The sequence below is a fragment of the Clupea harengus genome, chromosome 21, assembly GCF_900700415.2.
Source record: "Clupea harengus chromosome 21, Ch_v2.0.2, whole genome shotgun sequence".
NCBI classification, from domain to species: domain Eukaryota; kingdom Metazoa; phylum Chordata; class Actinopteri; order Clupeiformes; family Clupeidae; genus Clupea; species Clupea harengus.
In genome coordinates this window covers 19,087,792-19,107,440 of record NC_045172.1, presented here as the reverse complement: position 1 = coordinate 19,107,440, position 19,649 = coordinate 19,087,792, and the positions used below count along the sequence as shown (strand labels likewise).

At 40.1% G+C, this 19,649-nt stretch overlaps 2 protein-coding genes across 4 annotated transcripts; both read right to left on the bottom strand.

The window, feature by feature from the left end:
- Positions 1 to 403: 403 nt before the first annotated feature.
- LOC116218220 lies at positions 404 to 8,270 on the bottom strand. Of its 3 annotated transcripts, none has more exons than XM_031558910.2 (11): positions 8,138 to 8,269; positions 7,390 to 7,466; positions 7,199 to 7,257; positions 7,000 to 7,123; positions 6,755 to 6,875; positions 6,197 to 6,372; positions 5,935 to 6,068; positions 5,657 to 5,798; positions 5,380 to 5,488; positions 4,133 to 4,223; positions 404 to 1,891 (listed from the first exon to the last, which is right to left on the bottom strand). In XM_031558910.2, exons 2-11 carry the CDS (start codon positions 7,460 to 7,462, stop codon positions 1,784 to 1,786), a joined length of 1,137 nt encoding a protein of 378 aa, XP_031414770.1. In that variant the 5' UTR covers positions 7,463 to 7,466; positions 8,138 to 8,269; the 3' UTR covers positions 404 to 1,783. The 3 variants fall into 3 exon arrangements, with proteins under 3 accessions (XP_031414770.1, XP_031414771.1, XP_031414772.1); XM_031558911.2 differs by having other exon boundaries at positions 7,000 to 7,105; XM_031558912.2 differs by having other exon boundaries at positions 1,874 to 1,891; positions 4,133 to 4,191; positions 8,138 to 8,270.
- A 4,873-nt stretch (positions 8,271 to 13,143) lies between these two features.
- LOC105911937 (P2Y purinoceptor 8-like) lies at positions 13,144 to 17,692 on the bottom strand. The gene is made up of 3 exons (XM_031559045.2): positions 17,194 to 17,692; positions 15,667 to 15,957; positions 13,144 to 15,387 (listed from the first exon to the last, which is right to left on the bottom strand). The coding sequence occupies exons 2-3, from the start codon at positions 15,898 to 15,900 to the stop codon at positions 14,596 to 14,598; spliced, it is 1,026 nt and encodes a 341-aa protein (XP_031414905.1). The 5' UTR covers positions 15,901 to 15,957; positions 17,194 to 17,692; the 3' UTR covers positions 13,144 to 14,595.
- Between the last annotated feature and the right edge of the window lie 1,957 nt (positions 17,693 to 19,649).

Genomic DNA, 19,649 nt, shown 5'->3' with positions numbered 1-19,649 from the left:
GAAGAGGGAAAGTACACAAAGGGCAGTTCTCCAGAAATGACTAGTTCTGCCATCAGCCGCTAACCTCATGTCATCGGCCACTCATACAAATGTTCTTTGGTCAGTGAAGCGCAGTATGAGTTATTTCCTGCTTTGCTCTTTCTATCGTGTTCAAATGTTTACGTTCAACAATTATTCTTTGAGATAGAAACACTTTGTGTGTAGTAAAAGGTAGTTTAAGAAGAGATGAAACTGAAACTATTCGGAGCTCGGACAACATGCATCTTAACACCACATTTCGTAACCGGAAGTCCGAAGCGCAGTATGAGTTAATCAGAAAATTGGACACCATTTACTTCCAAACACTGAAGGGTGATTTTCTCAGTGGACGTGGTCCCCAGTAGTGAAACAACTTGACATTGAAAAATATCAGTGCAGTTTATTTTTAAGTAGTTTTCAAGGTGCTAAAGACACTTTAAATAAAGGTAGCAATACAAAAAAATTATACATTTGGAGATGCTTTTCATTGTACAAAACAGATTATGATAAACATAGATCAAATTGCATTCTACTTTAAACAGTGCAGGAACTTTTCAATAACTTAGCTTTTATAATTTGGACAGTCTTTATGAAGTATGCCATTCTGCGTACTTCACACAATAAATTGTTGAGTGCTGTGAATACTAACACTCTGATGCCCATTGCAATACATTATACAAAGCCTAGTTTAAAACACTTCACACAGGTCTTGTGGTCAAAGGTCACCATGCCCTCAACTACGCCATCACCTCTTTAGCATGCATACTGAACACAGGAAAACGCTGCATCACAAAGACTAATAATTATAAAATGCTATAATACCAGTTATATAATTAAGGCAGAGTTTGAACACAGTGTAATCCATATGTTATGCTCATAGAGTACTAAGGGAGCTACGTGAAAGTTATACAAAGATGTATCCATTTCAAGACACATATCTATGGTATGCGGCAGGACGTTGCATCACCCTGCCATGCAAAGACAAATTAAAAAGTGACATAAAGACATCTCCCTCTACTCAACAGGATACTTCAACGCCGTAATGCAATAAAGAGGTTTCTTATAGAAAGCATTCACCATCCTAGGCCTACTATGTAATCCTTGATAATGCAACCTAAAATATTAAGTATGTGAAATGTATGTGTGACTTTGAAATTCAACCGAGGTCATATTTATTTCGGTAGCATTCATAATTAAGGACAAACTCAACCCATGGCTCAGATCCACTGCTACATCCTGTCCACTAAATATGGTGAGCGAACAGGATTTTGCTTAAGGACTTGGCAACATGAAACTGAGGGGTAGTCATATCAAGAACCATTTAGATCCAAAAGGACACATCTACCAATTAAACTGAGTTCCAATTAATCATAATGGTCATTGTCATTGTAGATTGCCACCAGATGTTGTTTCATAATCACCATCTGTAAATCTTCAGTTTTAGTTTGAACATATCTCATGTTATCTATACCAACAGTGCACAAAGAATTGCATGTTGAAATGTCATCGGTACTGCAGAGCATTTCCATTTCAACTCCACGACAAATACACGTGATTGCAGAAAGTTGTCAAGGGCAGCACAAAAACTGCCTGTTTTGCGGTCCTCAGTAAGGTCCTCAAAATGGAAGAGAAAGAATAAAATAACACACATGTAAATGTTTCGAAAAAAAGACTTGGCTCGTTGTCCCCGGCGGTTCGTCCCTCTTCAATCTGTGTTCTTGTCCTTCACTGGAGGAAACCCCTCCATCCTCTCACAAGTGCCTTTTCACAAGCGCTCCTCCTCATTTTCATATTCATCTTCATCCTCTTCTTCTTCCTCATCCTCTTTTACTTCCACCTCAGTGACCTCTTCTACACATTTGTGTGAGATGATCTGATGGATAATGAACATGACAACATAAGCATATTTAACCAACCAAGTTTAGCCAACATTACATCATTGTTTTACAAACTTAAAAGTAGAAAGAAATCTGTGAAATCTATGTCTAAATCTATGTCTCTATAATCTATAAAAGACAAATGAATGGCACCAGCGCTGGCATTGACTAAGGTAGCAAAGATAGAGATGAAGCTAACATTAACCAGCTAACTTAAACAGGCTACGCTATTGTTACGCCAGTTTCACATCTTAAACCAGGTTACATTTAGAATGTTGAGAATTAATAATGTTAAGAATGCTCCATTCTTAAGATATGCAAACTGACTAAAATGTGCCTGCGTGAATTTGCTAACATAGGATAAGGTTAAATATCATAAATTGGGAAATTGAAATAATTAACCGATCTGTGCCAGTAAACGGAGCAGTGAACGTCTTCCTCCGAGCCCAAGGTTGCTCCCCTAATCATCTTTGTTTCAAATGTTTCTGTTATTGTTCCCAACCAGTAGTTTCCAGAAATGAATGTAACATTATTTTTAAGTATATAAAAAAGGCAGAAAAATATAAATAATTATAGTTTAACTCTATATGCAAGTAAACCTGCCATATGTAGCGTATTTTGAACAACTATTAGCAACACCGATGTGAGGAGGCCAATACCGATATGAACCGATAAGTGTCAAAAGGGGCAGACAGTCGCCAATATATCAGCAAAAGGAATATATTGGTCTATTTCTATGTTGAGGGGAAAGTGTGACTGATTATGTATTCCATTGTATGCATGAAAACTGCGGGGGAGAGCACATGTCTGTTTTTCCTTTTTAAAGCAGGTGTGATCAAGATGGCGCGTTGGGTCCATGAATAGGAACAGAAGCACTGTACGCAGTATTCAGAGCACTAGTGTTGCTCATTGGTACCTTGTTAAAAACAATATTTACTTTTGTTTGCCTTTTTGTGTCTTGCCATCTCTTTTTCGCTTCGTCCACTTCTCTACTTATCTACATGTAGATGCCTGCTACACCGTTGGGTCTGTTGGTTATAGCTGCAGTCTGAATATTTAAGATCTTTTTCTGAATGGTGTAGAATTAATGATCTAATTTGCGTCTATTTCCTGATCGCTGAACTTTTTATTCCTTTTAATGACAGTCGGCAGTTCCATGATTCCATTGAATTGCGCCCATGATTGAATGATTCTGTTCAGTTGCGGGGGCTGGTCAGAGGGCGGGGGCATGTTTAAAATGAAAAGGCACACCGTGAGCTTTCGGTGGACGGACACATGCTTAAAATGAAAAAAAGGCACACTGTGAGCTTTCTGTGGACTGGCCAAGTTGCTGCATGTCTTGTCTTCACCTATGAGTGTTTCTGAAGGTTGACCTTGACAGCCCTGGAAGCTAAGAGTTACTGCTCCAATATATCAAGTAATTCACACAGAGGGCATCATTATGCACCAGCTTTTCAATTCATGTGAGTCAGTAAAAACCACCATTGCCAAAAATGGACTGAGCAGAGCCTTTGATCCTTTGAGTCTGAATGAGATCATATTTGTTGGACACTGTGTCACTTCACTCACAAATGGAAGAAAGGAATTACTGAAGGAAGGTGAGAAACCAAAAAGATTTGTTTAAGATGTTTGTGTTGCATCTGTACTTTCCCATTGGTTAAGTAGCAAGCAAGCAAGCAAGCAGAATCACAAATGTGTACGAGCTGAAGAAGTACTCAGCGATGCATGGTTCTGCGGACAGTATGTGCAGCTTCCTGAAATTCACGGCAGACTTATTCTTTTATGCATTTCAGAAGTCAAGTATTCATTTGGTTTGTCTCATCTCTTGACTCCTCAGTACAGCCCTGCACATTTGTTGACCCCATTTTAGACCACAGACCACGACAAACCAGTCTATCTATACTCTAGCTATTCGTCTTCCTCACCTCCCCCACTGTCACAGTTTGAGCACAGCTATTTTTTTGTTCCTCTTCAGTCTCGTTTCAGGAACTGTACTTACTTGTGCCCCATTTTAAGAGGTATGGTTTTTTTTTTGGTTCTTTTTTTGCTTGCTATAACATTTCAAGACAAACAGTCACTTTTGTCTGAGTCTTCTGGCTAACATAAACTGGTTTGTTGTTGTTGTTAGTGATCCCAGTGGTCAGATTCAGGTCGATACTACTATAAAGGCAATGACCCCCTGTTGAGGCAGTTGAAGAGTGACATTAGAGGCAGTTGTAGAGTGACATTAGAAGTACCTGGTAGTTATGAGATGTTATGTCTTTCTCTAGTAGACCTTTAATCTTGATGGATGGGCCTGGGATAGGTGGGAACAGTTTATAAAAAATCCTGCCAAAACAAAACTTCATTAGTCCGCAGCATTTGATTACACTGCATGTAGTCAAGGGCCATAGCTGACACCTAAACCCGTAAAGCTGCAAAAACTGTCATTTTCTAAATTGGAGGCAAATCAGCCTAACACTGTAGAGATAGGAACGAATGTGTGAGCGAACAACTTAAGGTTCCATCTTCTTCTGTGCCTGCAAGTTCCTGTTTTTGACTGTTTGACTTTTGACTACTCTATATATGAAATGCAAGCAGTGCTATTTTAGAGACTGACAAACCCACAACAGACACACACTCACATATTGTGTGGAAATGTGTGAAATGTCACATACAGTACACAAAACTTCTAACCAGTATCATAACAGAAGACATCTAGTTCTAAATAATGGCAGGGGCCTGACATACTTAATACTTAAAGTAATACTTAAAACTTAAGGTAATACTTAATAGTTAAGGTAATTAGTATAGTATACTTCTTCTATATACCCATATTAATACAAACTGTACTAATATTATTATTTAAGTGTAAGGTAAGGATGTTTAACCTAAAACTATATCTTAGTTTTATAGCAATTATATCTAAATTGCTTAATTACTCATTCTTAATTACCCTTTGTTGCTTTCGAGTTGCCCACATGTCTCACAATTGTGCTAACTGTATTTGAAAATGAAATGTAATGCTGGCAGGAGATCACACTGGAAACTCTCTCAGTGGCTGTCTGATGATAAGAGCACATCTGTGTCTAAGACTGAGACTCACACACACACACACACACACACACACACACACACACACAAACACACACACACACACACACACACACACACACACACACACACACACACATTTGCACTGCATCACTCTCTCAAACTGAGACTCGTTTTGGTTTCAGGATGCCTAATATGGGGGTAATACAGAGCGCCTGGTCTTTCAAAGAAGTACTTTCTTTGAATATTCAGTCACAACATCTAAATCTTTTCCTCTCAAGATGTTCTCTTTTTATGAAACCAACCAATTACGTTCCAATTGTCACTTATGAAACATGAAAAAAGTTACATTTAACTACATTTTCATAAGCTTCAGTAGACATTATCATTTTAGCCTGTATCGAGAGATCAAACCGCATAGATAGGTAGTGTGTTTCATTGTGCTAGTTACCTGAATTTGCAGAGTAGTAATATAGCCAAGAGGCTCATGGGAAGTCCAAGAGCAATTGTGACCATCACCCCGATATGGAAGTCTGGTTGGAGTATCAATGGGCCCAGGTCTAAAGGACAGACATGACACCAGCATTCAACGCACTGACAGTGTACTTCAAACAAAACACAGTACTACAGTTTCACAGGTTCACAGGTTCATGTGTTTGACAGTTACACATAGTGACAGAAGTTCCTGATGAGCTGGCGAAATGTACTGGGGGTAAATGCCATCTTACTTAGAACAGAAGTCCAGTCACTCCAATAAATAGAGCCACGGCAGGGGAAGGAAAGCATCTTTACTCTCATCTGGATTTTGTATGTCCGGGTCTGATCAATGTTCGGCTCGGAATGGCTCAGTTTTTTGCTCAAATATCTGACCTGTGGATAAGATAATACATCCAGGGCGCACACACACACACACACACACTTATTTGAATTGCATCAGAGTGCATACTTGAGTGCATACACTCAAAAACCCATATAAACAAAAGGACAGTTTTTACAAGCTACCTACCTCATCATTGATCCTCAGTTCATATCTGAAGCACGAAGGATTTTTCGTGTGTTTACTTTTGGGCAGATCCCATTTCAGGTACAACTGATCCGACTGAATCGTTGTATTAATGAATTGAGGGGGATCCAGTTTTTCTGTGACACAAAGAGTTCATGAAGAGTGAGATCCACCACCATTGATGATATCATGATATCCACTATTGGCCACCACAGGCTCAGGGTAGCAGAAGGAGGCAGAAGGCTCATGCTGAGCGACTTCTTACCGACTGTGAGGATTTCCCACTTCTGAGTCTGAATGTACCAGACGCCTGGGTAGGAGACGTTCAGTTGCAGAATGATATGATCTTGATGTGTCTGGTTGCCAAGCACAGTGGAGAAAACTGGGGAAGGAAGACGTTCCTTGGGGCTTTCAAGTACCTTTTCACCGTCCCTGCAAAGTCTATGGCACAGAGCAAAGCTTTCAGAGTGGCAGCGTATCGAGGCACCATTCTCTGCTGTTTCCTGTACATTCAGCTGAACCATTTTTACAGAAAAGAAGCCTTAACTTGCTCAGAATTAGTGGGTTTGTAGACGGTTTTGGTAATGTACAAAATGTACAAAAATGTAGATTAAAACACTGTTGAAAATGCACCTGAAAACTTCTGTTTCTATAACAATTTACAGTATTCTATGGACAGTCCCTCCTGGAATCAATTGATCCTTGACTTTTTTAATTCCTTTAACTTGTCTGAAGAGAACTATTCACTAATCACAAACAACAGCCTTCAATATTCCCCGGATTCCAAATAACCACTTGGCATCACACTGAAGTTGAGTCTTACAGATAGGAAACGGAATACTGAGCATGTTCCGGAACACCGCTTGTATCCCAGCTGAAGTTAAGATGGTTCTGCATGTCCACTATGCAGCTGATATTTAAAGGAGGCAGACGGCCTGAGAAAACTGGAGAAACGGAGAGAAAAAATTAATTGTTGGAGAACTGACCCATTCTAAAGGCTCTAATAACAGCTGAAAAAGAAAATCCACCATGGCAGAAGAAAACAATCTGCCAGGAAGATCAGCACACCGTCTAACAGAGCTGGTATGTCCTCATCAATGCTATAATCTACGATGTATGTTGAGTTTTTGTGTTCCATTACTCCGCTGTCATTCGTCAGAAATAAACTGATTCCCTGCAATGGTAAAAGAGCCTGTCATCTTGATGAGTCAAAATATTCTATACTTTATCAAAATATCATCAGGGAGTATAATTTGTTATTATTTACCTTGTCCAACTGTCCGTTGCTACATTGTTGAGAGAAGTTTTGCAGACTTTTATAGTCACCTATGGAATATAAACCAAGAAATGACACACTCAACAACACTCAAACAACACAAAACTCGTGTGTGTGTGTATGTGTGTGTTGTGTTTGTTTGTTTGTGTGAGAGTGTGCATGTTTAGATCAAAGTCACACACCCTCCTCTGAAACAACATGGACGGAGAAGATTACCCAGAGGCTCAGTGCTTGCCATAGTGGACACACACACATGATGCTGTAGGAAGACAAAAAAAGCAAAAAAGAAGTTAACTGTCAAATTAATGTTTGGGAAACGCTATACAATTTAAACAAAATACCAATTATATACAGGATATACACTCAAACACACAAATACACAAATGAACAAACACACAGGCACACACACATATATATATATATATATATATATATATATATATAGATAGATAGATAGATAGATAGATAGATGGATGGATAGATAGCTAGAAAGATAGATAGATAGATGGATAGATAGCTAGAAAGATAGATAGATAGATAGATAGATAGATAGACAGACAGACATATAGATAGATAAATACATAGGAAGATAGATAGACAGACAGACAGACAGACAGACAGACAGACAGACAGATAGATAGATAGATAGATAGATAGATAGATAGATAGATAGATAGATAGACAGACAGATTGATAGATAGATAGATCCATATAGGTAGATAGATAGATAGTTGCTGAATTGCGGTTTAAACATAGTCAGTCAAATCTTCAAGTCAAGTCTTATCTGCTACAATTAGATTTTAGATTAGGCACCTGAGTCAGCTGAGTACTATCATACTAAGTAATATCAAGCTATATAACAGTATTTAAAAGTAATTATGAAAGCCATATGAATATCAGAAAAAAAGATAGCAACTGAAAATGTCTAACCTTCACACTGGGTGTCCACTCTGGTCATAGAGCTCAAGTTAGGTCCCATTGATGCCGGCCCCTCACACTCAAACTCTCACAAGAGCTTTGTGCTCCACACGCGCACACACACGCGCACACACTAGACACACACACACACACACACACACACACACACACAGGCGCTCAGCACTGAAGGGGAAGTCCGCTTCTTTGCCACTTACTGGAAAGCAGCACAACAGGAAATTGCATCACTGCTACTAATGAGCTGACTGCTACAGAACACACCAATCAGAGACAGGGATGCAGCTGTGACACCTATGCTGTGCATTGTGAATATTCATATTTGTGATTTGTTTTTGATTTGTGATGTTGTATTTGTTACTCTGCTACAGTAGAGATATATCATTTATAGACAGATGGAGTGGAATCATCATGAACTTACACAAACAAACAAACAAACAAACAAACAAAAAAACAAACACACAAAACTAAGATAAAATGAACAACTTCCATGAACTACTGTAAAACATTTATGAGCGCTGACTGAGAAATAAATCTCTGGTGGACAGATTCAATGTAGGTTTACAGTACGTTTCCATTAGCATGTTGGGCTACAATTGTAACCTTTAGTTTAGTGTATTGTAGGCTATTAGATAATGTAATAACCTGGTACTGAAATATTACTATTCAGTATGTAGTCTTTGAAGTTTGAAAATACACTATGTAGTTTTGTGAAAATGCAAGAAATAGTTTTACAGCATAATGTCACTAAATATATTGCCAAAATACATTCGGTAAAAACTTGCTTGCTTTTAGCAGTGGTTAGTGTTTGTTGGTGTTTGTGAAGCAAGAGTTTAGGTTAGCTAGTTAGCTCAAAGTCTTGAGTACTGTATAATACCTCTTGAGATATTGTAGAAAAATACAATGGTTGTACAGTAGTGTGGTGAACATGGAGCAGTTTTGCAAAAACAAGTGTCATGTAAGGTCAGGCAGAGAGGCCTTTGTGCAGAGACGAGTGTCAGGTCAAGCAGAAAGGCCTGTTTTCTAAAAACATGAAAGTGCAGTTTCTACAAGTGCGGGCTGTCAGGGACAGCCAAGTATTAATTAAAGGGTTTCTGCATAGGGGATGCAGATTAGTCAAGGACAGGCGAAACCTCCGGAAAACAAGTCGTAAACAGAGCTTTGAAAACATAGACCAGGACACACACCTGCTCTTACAAGTCACCATTGTCTTCTTAGTGAGCAGAATATTCTGATTGGCTCAACTTTGATAAGTGTTTAGTTTTCTATTGGGAAAGCATAGTGACGGAAAATGTAGTATAAAAAGTAAGCGCACTGATTTTTGACATAGATGCTCCATGGACCACCGCTCAAATTGGATGGAAGTCTGCAAGATTGGATAAACTTCAGTTCATTGCATTCGGTCGTCTGCCTCTCATTGAAGTACCAACTTTAGGATTTGAAGACTTAGTTCGCTACAACAATATCTCACTGAGAAACACAGCACACGAGTCCCCTGTAGTAGAAGGGATACTACTGCCCTCTAGTGTTCTAATTTCACAGTAAAACTAATTTACTCAGTTCAGTGTTGACCAAAATGCTACAAGTACATGTGTGATGTGAGAGAATTGTCTCAGTCAGGTCAGCATTTCCATGCGTTCTCGGAGGTGATATGTATTTACGTAAACATGGGTTTGTGACAATAGTTTCGAAAGAATACAATCCCCATAGGCTAATTGTTTGCCATCTATGTGTAATGACATGGAAACTGAATTTTAAAAATGAAAATATAAAGTTATTTTCGTTTTATCATTGTCTTGTCGTTTTGTTTTGCTTTTCTGTCACTTGTCCCAGGCTTATTCCAATCAGTCATTACAATCTCAACATTCCTGCTTTCGTAAAAAAAAGTTTAAAATAAGGCAGATACAATCTTTATCAATAATTGAGAAAAGGGAACTCGACCAGTTTTTGTGTAAACTCTCACTAAAGTAAGACTATCACTATAGCAGTGGTTCTCAACCTTTTTTGCTCCATGACCCAAAGATACCAGTGCAGTCGCGACCCAACAATTAATAATCAGCATGAATCATCAGGCCAATAATTTAACAATTGTATTATTATTATCATTACTACCACTACTACTACACTAATACTATACCACTGTTTTACCATTGAAAACACATGCAACTGTTTAACAGGCAGGATCAGTTATGCAATCATGGACTTAGGCCTCTATGTTCAACTTCTTTGAGAAATCATGGACTAAAGCCATACATTTTCAACTTTTTGAAGTTGAATTATGAACTTCTTAAGAAGAATCCATGGACTTACATGTTCACCTTTTTAGTCAGAGATGGACTTACATGTTCCACTTATCATAGGACTTATGCTCATTTTCTAAATTAGAAATCCTTACTTACATGCTCAACTTCTTAATGAGAAATGGACTTGCATGTTTAAATAGTAAATTAGATCCCTGAATGTTTTCCTGTCATCGAGGCTGCCCCATCCGTTGTCACACCAACACACTTTGACCAGAAGAGCTGACTGAGTTAAAGTATGTGTCCATTGCAGAAAAAATCTCTGCTGCATTGGTAGATGTTGGCAAATCTGCATTAAATAAAAACTCCTCTTCAAAGTCACCATTCTGCACATACCGCACATACACCGAGAATGGCACGGCTAGCCACGTCGGTGACTTCATTGAGTTGTAAGGCGAAAAAGTCACAAGCGCAGAGACGTTCAGTGATCTGCTGCTCAACATCAATGGACATGTCACATATCCTCATATGAACAGTGTCGTTTGACAGGGGAATTGTCTTTAATGTCGCTGCTTCTTTTTCACCTATGAGTGCAGTGCACATATCGATGGCAACTGTCGGTAGGAAAAACGTATGGCCAGAGAATGTGTATTAAAACCTGATGTCGTCACTTTAATCCGGTCTCTGGTTGGATAAAACTTTTCAACAGAAAATCGTTAAAATCGTTAAAATACGGTTAGTTTTAGAGTCGCTGTCAGTGTAATATTTGTAATCCCAAATTATCCCGCTTTGCGGTCTTCTCAAAATGCATATACCGTATGCACTAGAGAACATGATGCAGACAGTCTTAAACTAGTACATGATGTGGTTGCCACTACTGTGCTCTTTGCAGTGAGGCGTGTCTTTGCCGTGTGCAGAAGGCGTTTCTACATTAGGGGCAGGGCCCCACCAGATCCAGATGACGCTGTTGTGAAGAAAGCTCAATACATTCGTACTTCGCGGCAAAATATATATATTTTATGCAAAGTATAATAATTATATATATATATTTATGCAAAGTAGCGTGAATATGTGTGTGAATAAACTTGACTCACACGCATTATAGTCTTGTTTTGGAGTAATTTGATTTGTGTGTTTTTCTGTCTGTTTTCTTGCTCTGTGAAATGCTGCTCCCCGCTGTCCCTCCCTTTCCGGTGGGGCAACAGCCCACGCTCCCCCACCGTTACCATGGAAACACCAATGAGCGTGAACCACACAGGCCAAAGTTAACATTGAGCGGTGGGGCACTTTCAGATGTGCCCCACGAAATCTGCCTGGCAACTAGACTGCAATAATGCGAAAACCGCGAGACCTGTACCCCGTGACTAAGAAAAAAAAAACATACAGTCAGATCAAAATCAGACAGATCAATGCAAGTAACGTTACCGCTAGTAAGCTATCGCTAGTTTTCGAGTATTTCGGAAGTGTTTTAATTCAGCCTACAATGAATAATGTAGACTAGTTGTTGAGGGTGCAATTTAGTACATTGTCGTTGGAAGATAAATTATAAATGAAACGTTTGGCGCCACACAAAAGGATTAAGACATTCACAAGAAACACGATGGGACAGCAGAGACTGAAAGTCATCGAGATGTTTGCTCAAGCAAAGAACCCCCGCGCCAACTTCCTATTTAACTTAGTGATCTGCATTGGTGAGTTAAACCTTTTTTTTATTGGAGCTGATGGATGTATCAATGCAATCTGCAAGGACATCGTCTTTTTACAAAGTTTTGTTCATTTAGCAGCATGTTTTGTTGCTGTTATTTGTTTAAGTTCTGCCTTTCGCTTCATATTGTATGCCACACGTGTGCCACAAGCTTAATACATTAGTCAAGTTATTTGAGCTATGTGTCTGTGTAATCTTTTTACTTTGTTGCAATCATTTTACTGTATCATTTTGCTGTATTAGGCAACATCTTTGTGTTGCGTTGAGCGCTGAAGCATGTGAAATGTATTTGAAATAGGATTTCTGCTCCCTGCTGACACTCAAAATGCAGCCCATAACATTTCTTACTGGTCTGCTGCTTATAATAATCAGCTACCTCTAGTTTTTTGACGGTGACATGAAGTCATACAAAATTGCCCCACCAGAAATGTCAGGCTAAAATCGCCACTGAGAAGGCAGGCTCAAATATTCAACTACGAATCCAGAGGAGCTGTTGGCTCATTACACATCTTACAGGCTTAGAGTAGCCAGATGCTAAAACACCAGGGAAATCACACAAGGGGATTTATACAACACTCACTCTTCATTACTAACTAAAAATACACGTAGACATATAAAGAATGGGTAAACACCAACCATTCCAATTTAGAACATTAAAATACAATTCTGCAGAGATCAGCATTTGCGAATGGAATCTTGGGAAACACCGCATAATCGTAATAAGGAAGTCCACAGTTTCACCACATCACTAGCCACACCGTACCACTGACTGCAGTTTACACAAGTCATTGGCAAAAGGCAGTCTGCATATTCATATGTATTCCCTCTATTATGTCCTCAGTTTAGAGCTGTGGGCAAACTCACCTTCAGCATATACATAGGGGATACTGTAAAAGGATCTAGTCCCTGGGCTATGCCATGTCAATCAGAAACACAGCAGGAACAAGTGTTCACTTTCTGTGAGGGAAACAAAAATAAGCCAAAAATGTGTACCAGCACATGAGTAGTGCTCTGGTCAAATCTTGTTTCTCTGTTAGGATAACCATGAAATGAATCTCTGTGATCAATCAGATTTATTCCAGACATACAGACAAACACATATACAAGCCATATACAGTATAGTACATTTGAAGACAAACCTTCAAGACTAACCTGACAGAGAATCATCCCAAACACATTTAGATTCTGGCAGTTGAGTTAGGGGTATGGGGGTACCAAGTTTAGACGGACCCTGAGGAAATCCACTGATACGTGTTCAGGCAAGGTTCTTGAGACAATTTTATTGTTTGCACTTAAAAATGTTTATGGGCACTACTAAACTTGAATAGTTAATTAGGTTTTGTGACTGTAATAAACCTTGTGTACCGTATTGTTTCTACAGAGTCAGATATGCCTGTCCACATATAGTGCATGTATAAAGGAAGGTGTGCTATAAAAAAACAAATAAGCTTAATATTCTGTAAAAATAAAATCCAGAAAGAGTTGTAGCTCAAACTGCTAGGTCTTAAGACTGCTGACACCATGTACTAACCACTAGCCAGTGCCACCAGGGGGAGCTCCAGGGAATGGTTACTTAATGGTTAGACCGGCCATGTATACAGGCAGGTTTGCTATGAGATTGTTAAATGTAGCCCATCACTGTTTCTATTCTTAATCCTTTTTCTAATTTCCTGTACTGTAGTTATTCTGTAACCATTATATGATAAAACTCAAATGTACCAGAACTGGCCACTTCTAATATCAGTGCCATTGTTATGTAGCTCTTCAACAGATGAGTCTAGATATTTTCCTGTTCCTGTCCAAATTCCTTCGCAAAGGACATCGTCTTTTGTTGTTTCAAATATATTTATAGAGAAACATATCCTATAACAGTGAAATTGACAATGGACAATAATATGTTTCCTTTTCATTTTACAAAAAAAAAAACTAACGGAGAAGACAAATGTAAACAAACATCACACACCATACAAACAAAAGTGAGCACACCCTCCCACCACAACCCCCCTCCCTTCCCTCACCATAACCCACCCATCCCCCCCAGGAGTGCACTTTACTTGGGTCTCTTTCAAGATGAGAGACCAAAGGTTGCCACATTTTCTGAAAGTTCCTCAGCTTGTCTTTCAGAATACATTTAATTTATCTGTCAAGTCAGTCAGCCAGTGTTTGAAGGAAGGCACCTCTTTATTTTTTCCAGAGAAGTAAGATTCCTTAGCTCTTCAGATATTCCCAAAATTATTAAAATAGGGTCTGGCTCTATCTGAACCTCTAAGATCTCCAAGATGAAATATTTTGATCTTTCAAGATGAAGTTTGGGGACAAATAGCATAACTATGTGATAAGGTAGCCTCCATGGACTCACATTTATCACACAGAGGTGAGACTTCTGGAAATATTTTGTATAATTTTGAAAATTGTAGCCTGTACAGGATTTTAAATAGTTTTAAACCGTGAGGACATCGTCTTCTAACAGAGACCCGTGTTCTGGACCTGGGTGTGGCGAGAGTCTGGAATCACAGCTTGCTGCTGTTGCATGTTGGGGCCTGGGCGAAGCTGACCACCTCGGAAGGAGTGTACAGCGTGTCCCTCTTGCATTGGCTGCAGCAGTAGAATGGGCGCAGAGCCTTCTGGAAGGTGTTGCGGAACTCCTGTGAGGCCAGGTAGTAGACGAAGGGGTCCACGCAGCAGTTGAGGCTGTTGATGCCGAGAGTGAGCTTGTAGTAGGGGTAGAGGCTGAGATCTCTCGTGCGGTAGGCCAGGTGCAGGAACTGGAGCACCACGTTGGGCAGGTAGCACAGGATGAAACACACCGCCGCCGTGGCACACATGACCATCGCGTAGCGTCGCGATTGGCTCTCGTCGCATGTCGGCGGCGAGCGGCGGAGCCCTCGCGTCACAGCCACGTAGCACGCCCCCAGGATGACCAGTGGCGTGACGTAGAAGAGCAGGGCAATGGCACTGAAGTAGAAGTAGGTGAGCAGGCGGCTTCCGAAGGTCCCGTGTGGGATCACGTCGAAGCAGGTGGTCAGGTTGAGCTCCTCCACACGTAGTATCAGGTCACGCCGCATCATGGGCGTCTGCACGGCCAACGCCAGGCCCCAGATCAGCAGGCACACCAGGCCGGCTCGCCATGGCGTGCACCAGTGCCTAGCCTTCATAGGGTGCACCACGCCGAGGTAGCGCTCCACGGCGATGGCGCAGGTGATGAGGATGGAGCATTGCATACTGCAGCGGAAGGTCACCGTGGTGATGCCACACGCCACTGCGCCAAAGTACCAGTCATTGCCCGAGAAATGGTAGGACACCTGTGAAAGACATTTTTTTAAGATGAAAGATGACACACAAATTAAAAAAAAATTCTGGGCATGTTGATCCAAGAGGTTTCTATGTTTTTGAGGACTTTTTAAGCATCTAGTTTCCCAAATAACAGTGGTCTCAGGGAAGAATCAGGTCCAGATTTTTTGTGGATCTCCTGCACCTGTGCAAGATCAGGTCCAAACCCATTTCTGAAATAGCTTCTTTTTGAAATGGTACTTGGACTTGGTTATACTATCATGTCAGAGCTCAAAGTGACACATCAGTACCTGGAGCGGCAAAGACACGCTGTACAGGAGGTCGGCCAGCGAGAGGTTGATGGCGAAGATGATGGTGGAGGTTTTCCGCTTGATGCAAGTGCAGAGCAGGATGAAGCAGAGGAGATTACACGGGGTGCTGACCACGAACACCAGCAGGTATATCACAGGAAGAACCACAGTGGTCAGTGGATTGACCAGATCCTTCAGAGTGGCGTCATCCACATTGGCCACAGAGATGTTCATCCTGATATGTTTCACCGTGACCAGATGGCGAGTGATGGTAAGAAGCGCAGATCAATTCTGGTTAAGAAAAATGGCAAAACATGAAAAGATCACATTACATGGGCAGATCAATGGAACCTCTATGACTGAGCATTACATCAACATAAAAATGGCCTCTTCATCTCTCACCCTAACCGCTGTGGCTGAGCACAACACGACTGAGGCTAACCTTCTCTGACCATGTTACCTCTTCTTCCTGGTTGTGCTGCTTTGCGCGTTACAACATGAGAAAAATGTGGCCCTTCATGACTCACCCAACTCTTGGTACAGATTATAGTTATCTCCTGCCTTCACTAACGACTACTCTCAGCATGTTTTTAACATACAGTAGCTTGATTATTGTTTCTCGATTGTAAGTTGCTTTGGATAAAAGTCCTTTAGTCTTTCTGTGTAAAGCATACAAACATGATAGATTCGTACAACATTCTACTGATTGGTTCTGTGTTCAGAACAGACTGCAGTCAAGAATTGATGACTGCCTGAGAAATGGTTTCCATTTCTGTTGTACGAATGATCTCATTAATGTCAAACCAGTGAAAGTCCTGACACAATGTGTTCCATTTGCTAGATGGCTTTAACCACTTTGTGGTTATTTTGGGGAAATTCATTTACATGTGATTGTCTCTACAGATACACACACATTCTGAGACTATCTCTACCAGGGTACAGTTTTGTTCTCTTGAGAGAAATTCACGTGTCATTTCTCAAATGAGGAAGTGAGGACAAGAGTGTGAAACAAACACGCGCTGTTACATATGTGAGAACAACATGGCAAGACACAATATGAAGCAACTACATTTTCTTTTACTGCTTTTAAAAATAGATTTTCTCACTATTTTTGCTTGTGAGAAAAGTATCAAAGACAAAATTTCCAAAAATAAATTTGCACCAAAGATTTTGCAACACCCTGTCACAGTCATAATAAGGCAGCATAGACACACACTGTGAATTTTGAGGTGGCTTTTCCCAGCGTAACTGAATTATTAAGTAATGTCTCACATATTGAGAACAACATCTGATTGACAGTACACTGATACTTTTGGATTAAGGTGAGACATAGGGTTATGGTGATGGATGCTCCAGGTACCAAAGTAACAAGGCACTGTGTTATAAACAGTTGCCTTCTCCTCTGTCATGTATATAACATGCAAAAACAGTCAACTGTCAGAGCTGTTAACACAAAATGCTGTTTATGAATCAGTTCATGACTTTCAACTTTAAAAAAGCCAGAAAAGAAAAAAAATGCATTCTTACCATTTCATGATCACAGTGAAAAAACTTAGAAACACACCATCCATTGAAAGTCTGTTGACTACAATTTAGTCTGTAGGTAAACTATCCACATAAAGTGTTACCGAAAAAGATAGTTTCCACTTTTTTATCAATTAACCCGTCTTTCACCAAATTTACAATAACACGTCCTTCCAATCAGACATTTTCAAAAGAATGAAAGCAAAGTTTCAATGCAACGTCACCACTAAACCACAGCAGACGATAGCACGGGAGAGAGTAGAGTTCTGCTTACGACAACTACACCCACTGGCAGTTTCTATGGTGACGTGGGAAATGGAGTCATCACTTAGACACTGTTGGTACAAGGAATATACTACAAGTCATTTTTAGTGGCCACACAGGTGCAGTACAACGCCCAGGATATATCAAACCTTATATGTGCTTAGCTTAGTGGGAACCATGCCAGTAGGGTCTCAGGAAATGACTGTTGGATTGGACAATACCCAAGAACACCAAGCTGCAGAGACCAAAACTGCAGAGACTCGAGAGGGAGGGGACCTGTCACCCCTTCGTTTCCTCAGAATGGAACTCCAACTGCCTGTGGTTTGAAAGCTGTCACAGGAAGGGGTTACTCAAACAACAGAACTACTCAAATCCATTACACCACCAACATTTTCGGGTATCTGTATTTGAATAGAAGACAGGAAGTGGATGTTAAATCATTAATTATGAAATATATTTTCACATCCTCATACTGTACTTTTCATTTCTCTCTTTCTTTATTTTTATTTTTAACTAAACTAAGTTTTATGAACTGTCTGAACCTGTCTGAATATATTTGGCTGCTGCATTTCCTAATAATTATAAGGGAAAGCTTGGACAAGTCAAAGATATTATGGACATTTTCTTGCAAGAGAAATCGAATGCATGTGACTGAAGATCCTTGCACGGAGCATCAGTGAAGTTGATTGAGCTGAAACAGTTAACACATAAAGGGACACACGTTGTTGTTTGAAGAAAGCAGAAGGCTGCAGCACAACGCCCATGGTTTCAGATATCAGTCCATGGTTTCAGATTTCAGATATCACTTTTCTGTTTTCTGCTGCTAATTAAACCACACTTTTTTTCAAAAATATTTTGTGTTATTCTTCTAAATCACAACTACATAACAAAAATCACAAAGTAATGTATAATTATTAACAATGCTGTATGTTGCATCCTGTTGCATCCCATATGTAGAAAACTAACAGTAGTGGAAAACTACTGAATGTGATGGCACTATTGTTCTATCAAACATGCAACACCTTCTGCAGCCACTTCTGGTTTCGTAAGTGCTAGGTGAGATAAGTGCATGGCAGTGAGAAGGTGAGAAAAGGTCAGATGCACGGCCTCAATGGCCAGCATGAATGTTCCACTGAGACTGAGGAGCAGTGTTGCCAGGTCCGCGGTTTTCCTGCGGAATTGGGCTACTTTTTAAGTGTCGCCCGCGGGTTGAATTTTTTTGTCCGCTGGTTCGGGTAGACCTATTTTGCATGCAAATTAGCCAAAAGACAAAGCAACAGGCTAGTTTGTCCGTCAGTGAATTGGTCTACACGTTCACAGAGCTATATTTTTCTTTATGATAATATACTGTATCTAATTACACAAGGCCATTTTATGACCTAGGTGAAATAACTGTTTAGGGGAAACTGCTTTTAATGCTGGCATACTAAACATTTGGTGTTACTTTGTAAATATTACAATACATTTGGCAATGATAGCAATGCTGTTGGACTTTAAAAGCAGTGTATATGGTTTGGCAGGGGCATATTTTGAGTTCTGATATTGGGCTTATTTGGGCTGGTTTTATTGGCCATTGGGCTGGTTTTGGGCTGGCTTTGATTGGCCATTGGGCTGGTTTTGTCACACAGACCTGGCAACCCTGCTGAAGAGCACAGACAGAAGCAGTAGGGTTTCACAAGGAAACTACGAGATGCCTTCTATATGCTCATCTCTCTCACTCTCTCTCTCTCTCTCTCTCAACAAGAAGAGACAACAGTTCTTACATCTTATTTTCGCAAAAACCCATTCATTTTTCTATAGGGATTTTTTCTTTGGAACCAGGAAGAGTTAAAATGCTAATACTAACAACTATAAACTTCCATACTCTATTCGGATGCAGACGAGGACATGAGAGCACAACGGGTGTTTCTCAAAGTCGAGAAGGCTTCCTTGATAGGAATCAAAGTCGGGTCCTTCCGAGGCTAGGCAAGACTCCTTCCTAGCATTCAGAGAACAAACTATGGAACAGTCTAGCAAGTGTGGAGGTGTGTGTAATTGAAAATATCCCACCATCAAATTCTGCACTTCTTAAAAAAAAAAAAAAGGCTCTGGTAAGTGTGCATAGGATTGTGGGTGCTTTAAGAATGCAGAGGATACTCCAACTGCATCTTTGAAAACTCTCTAAACGAAAGACTCTGTTTGGTAGAATTCAAAGG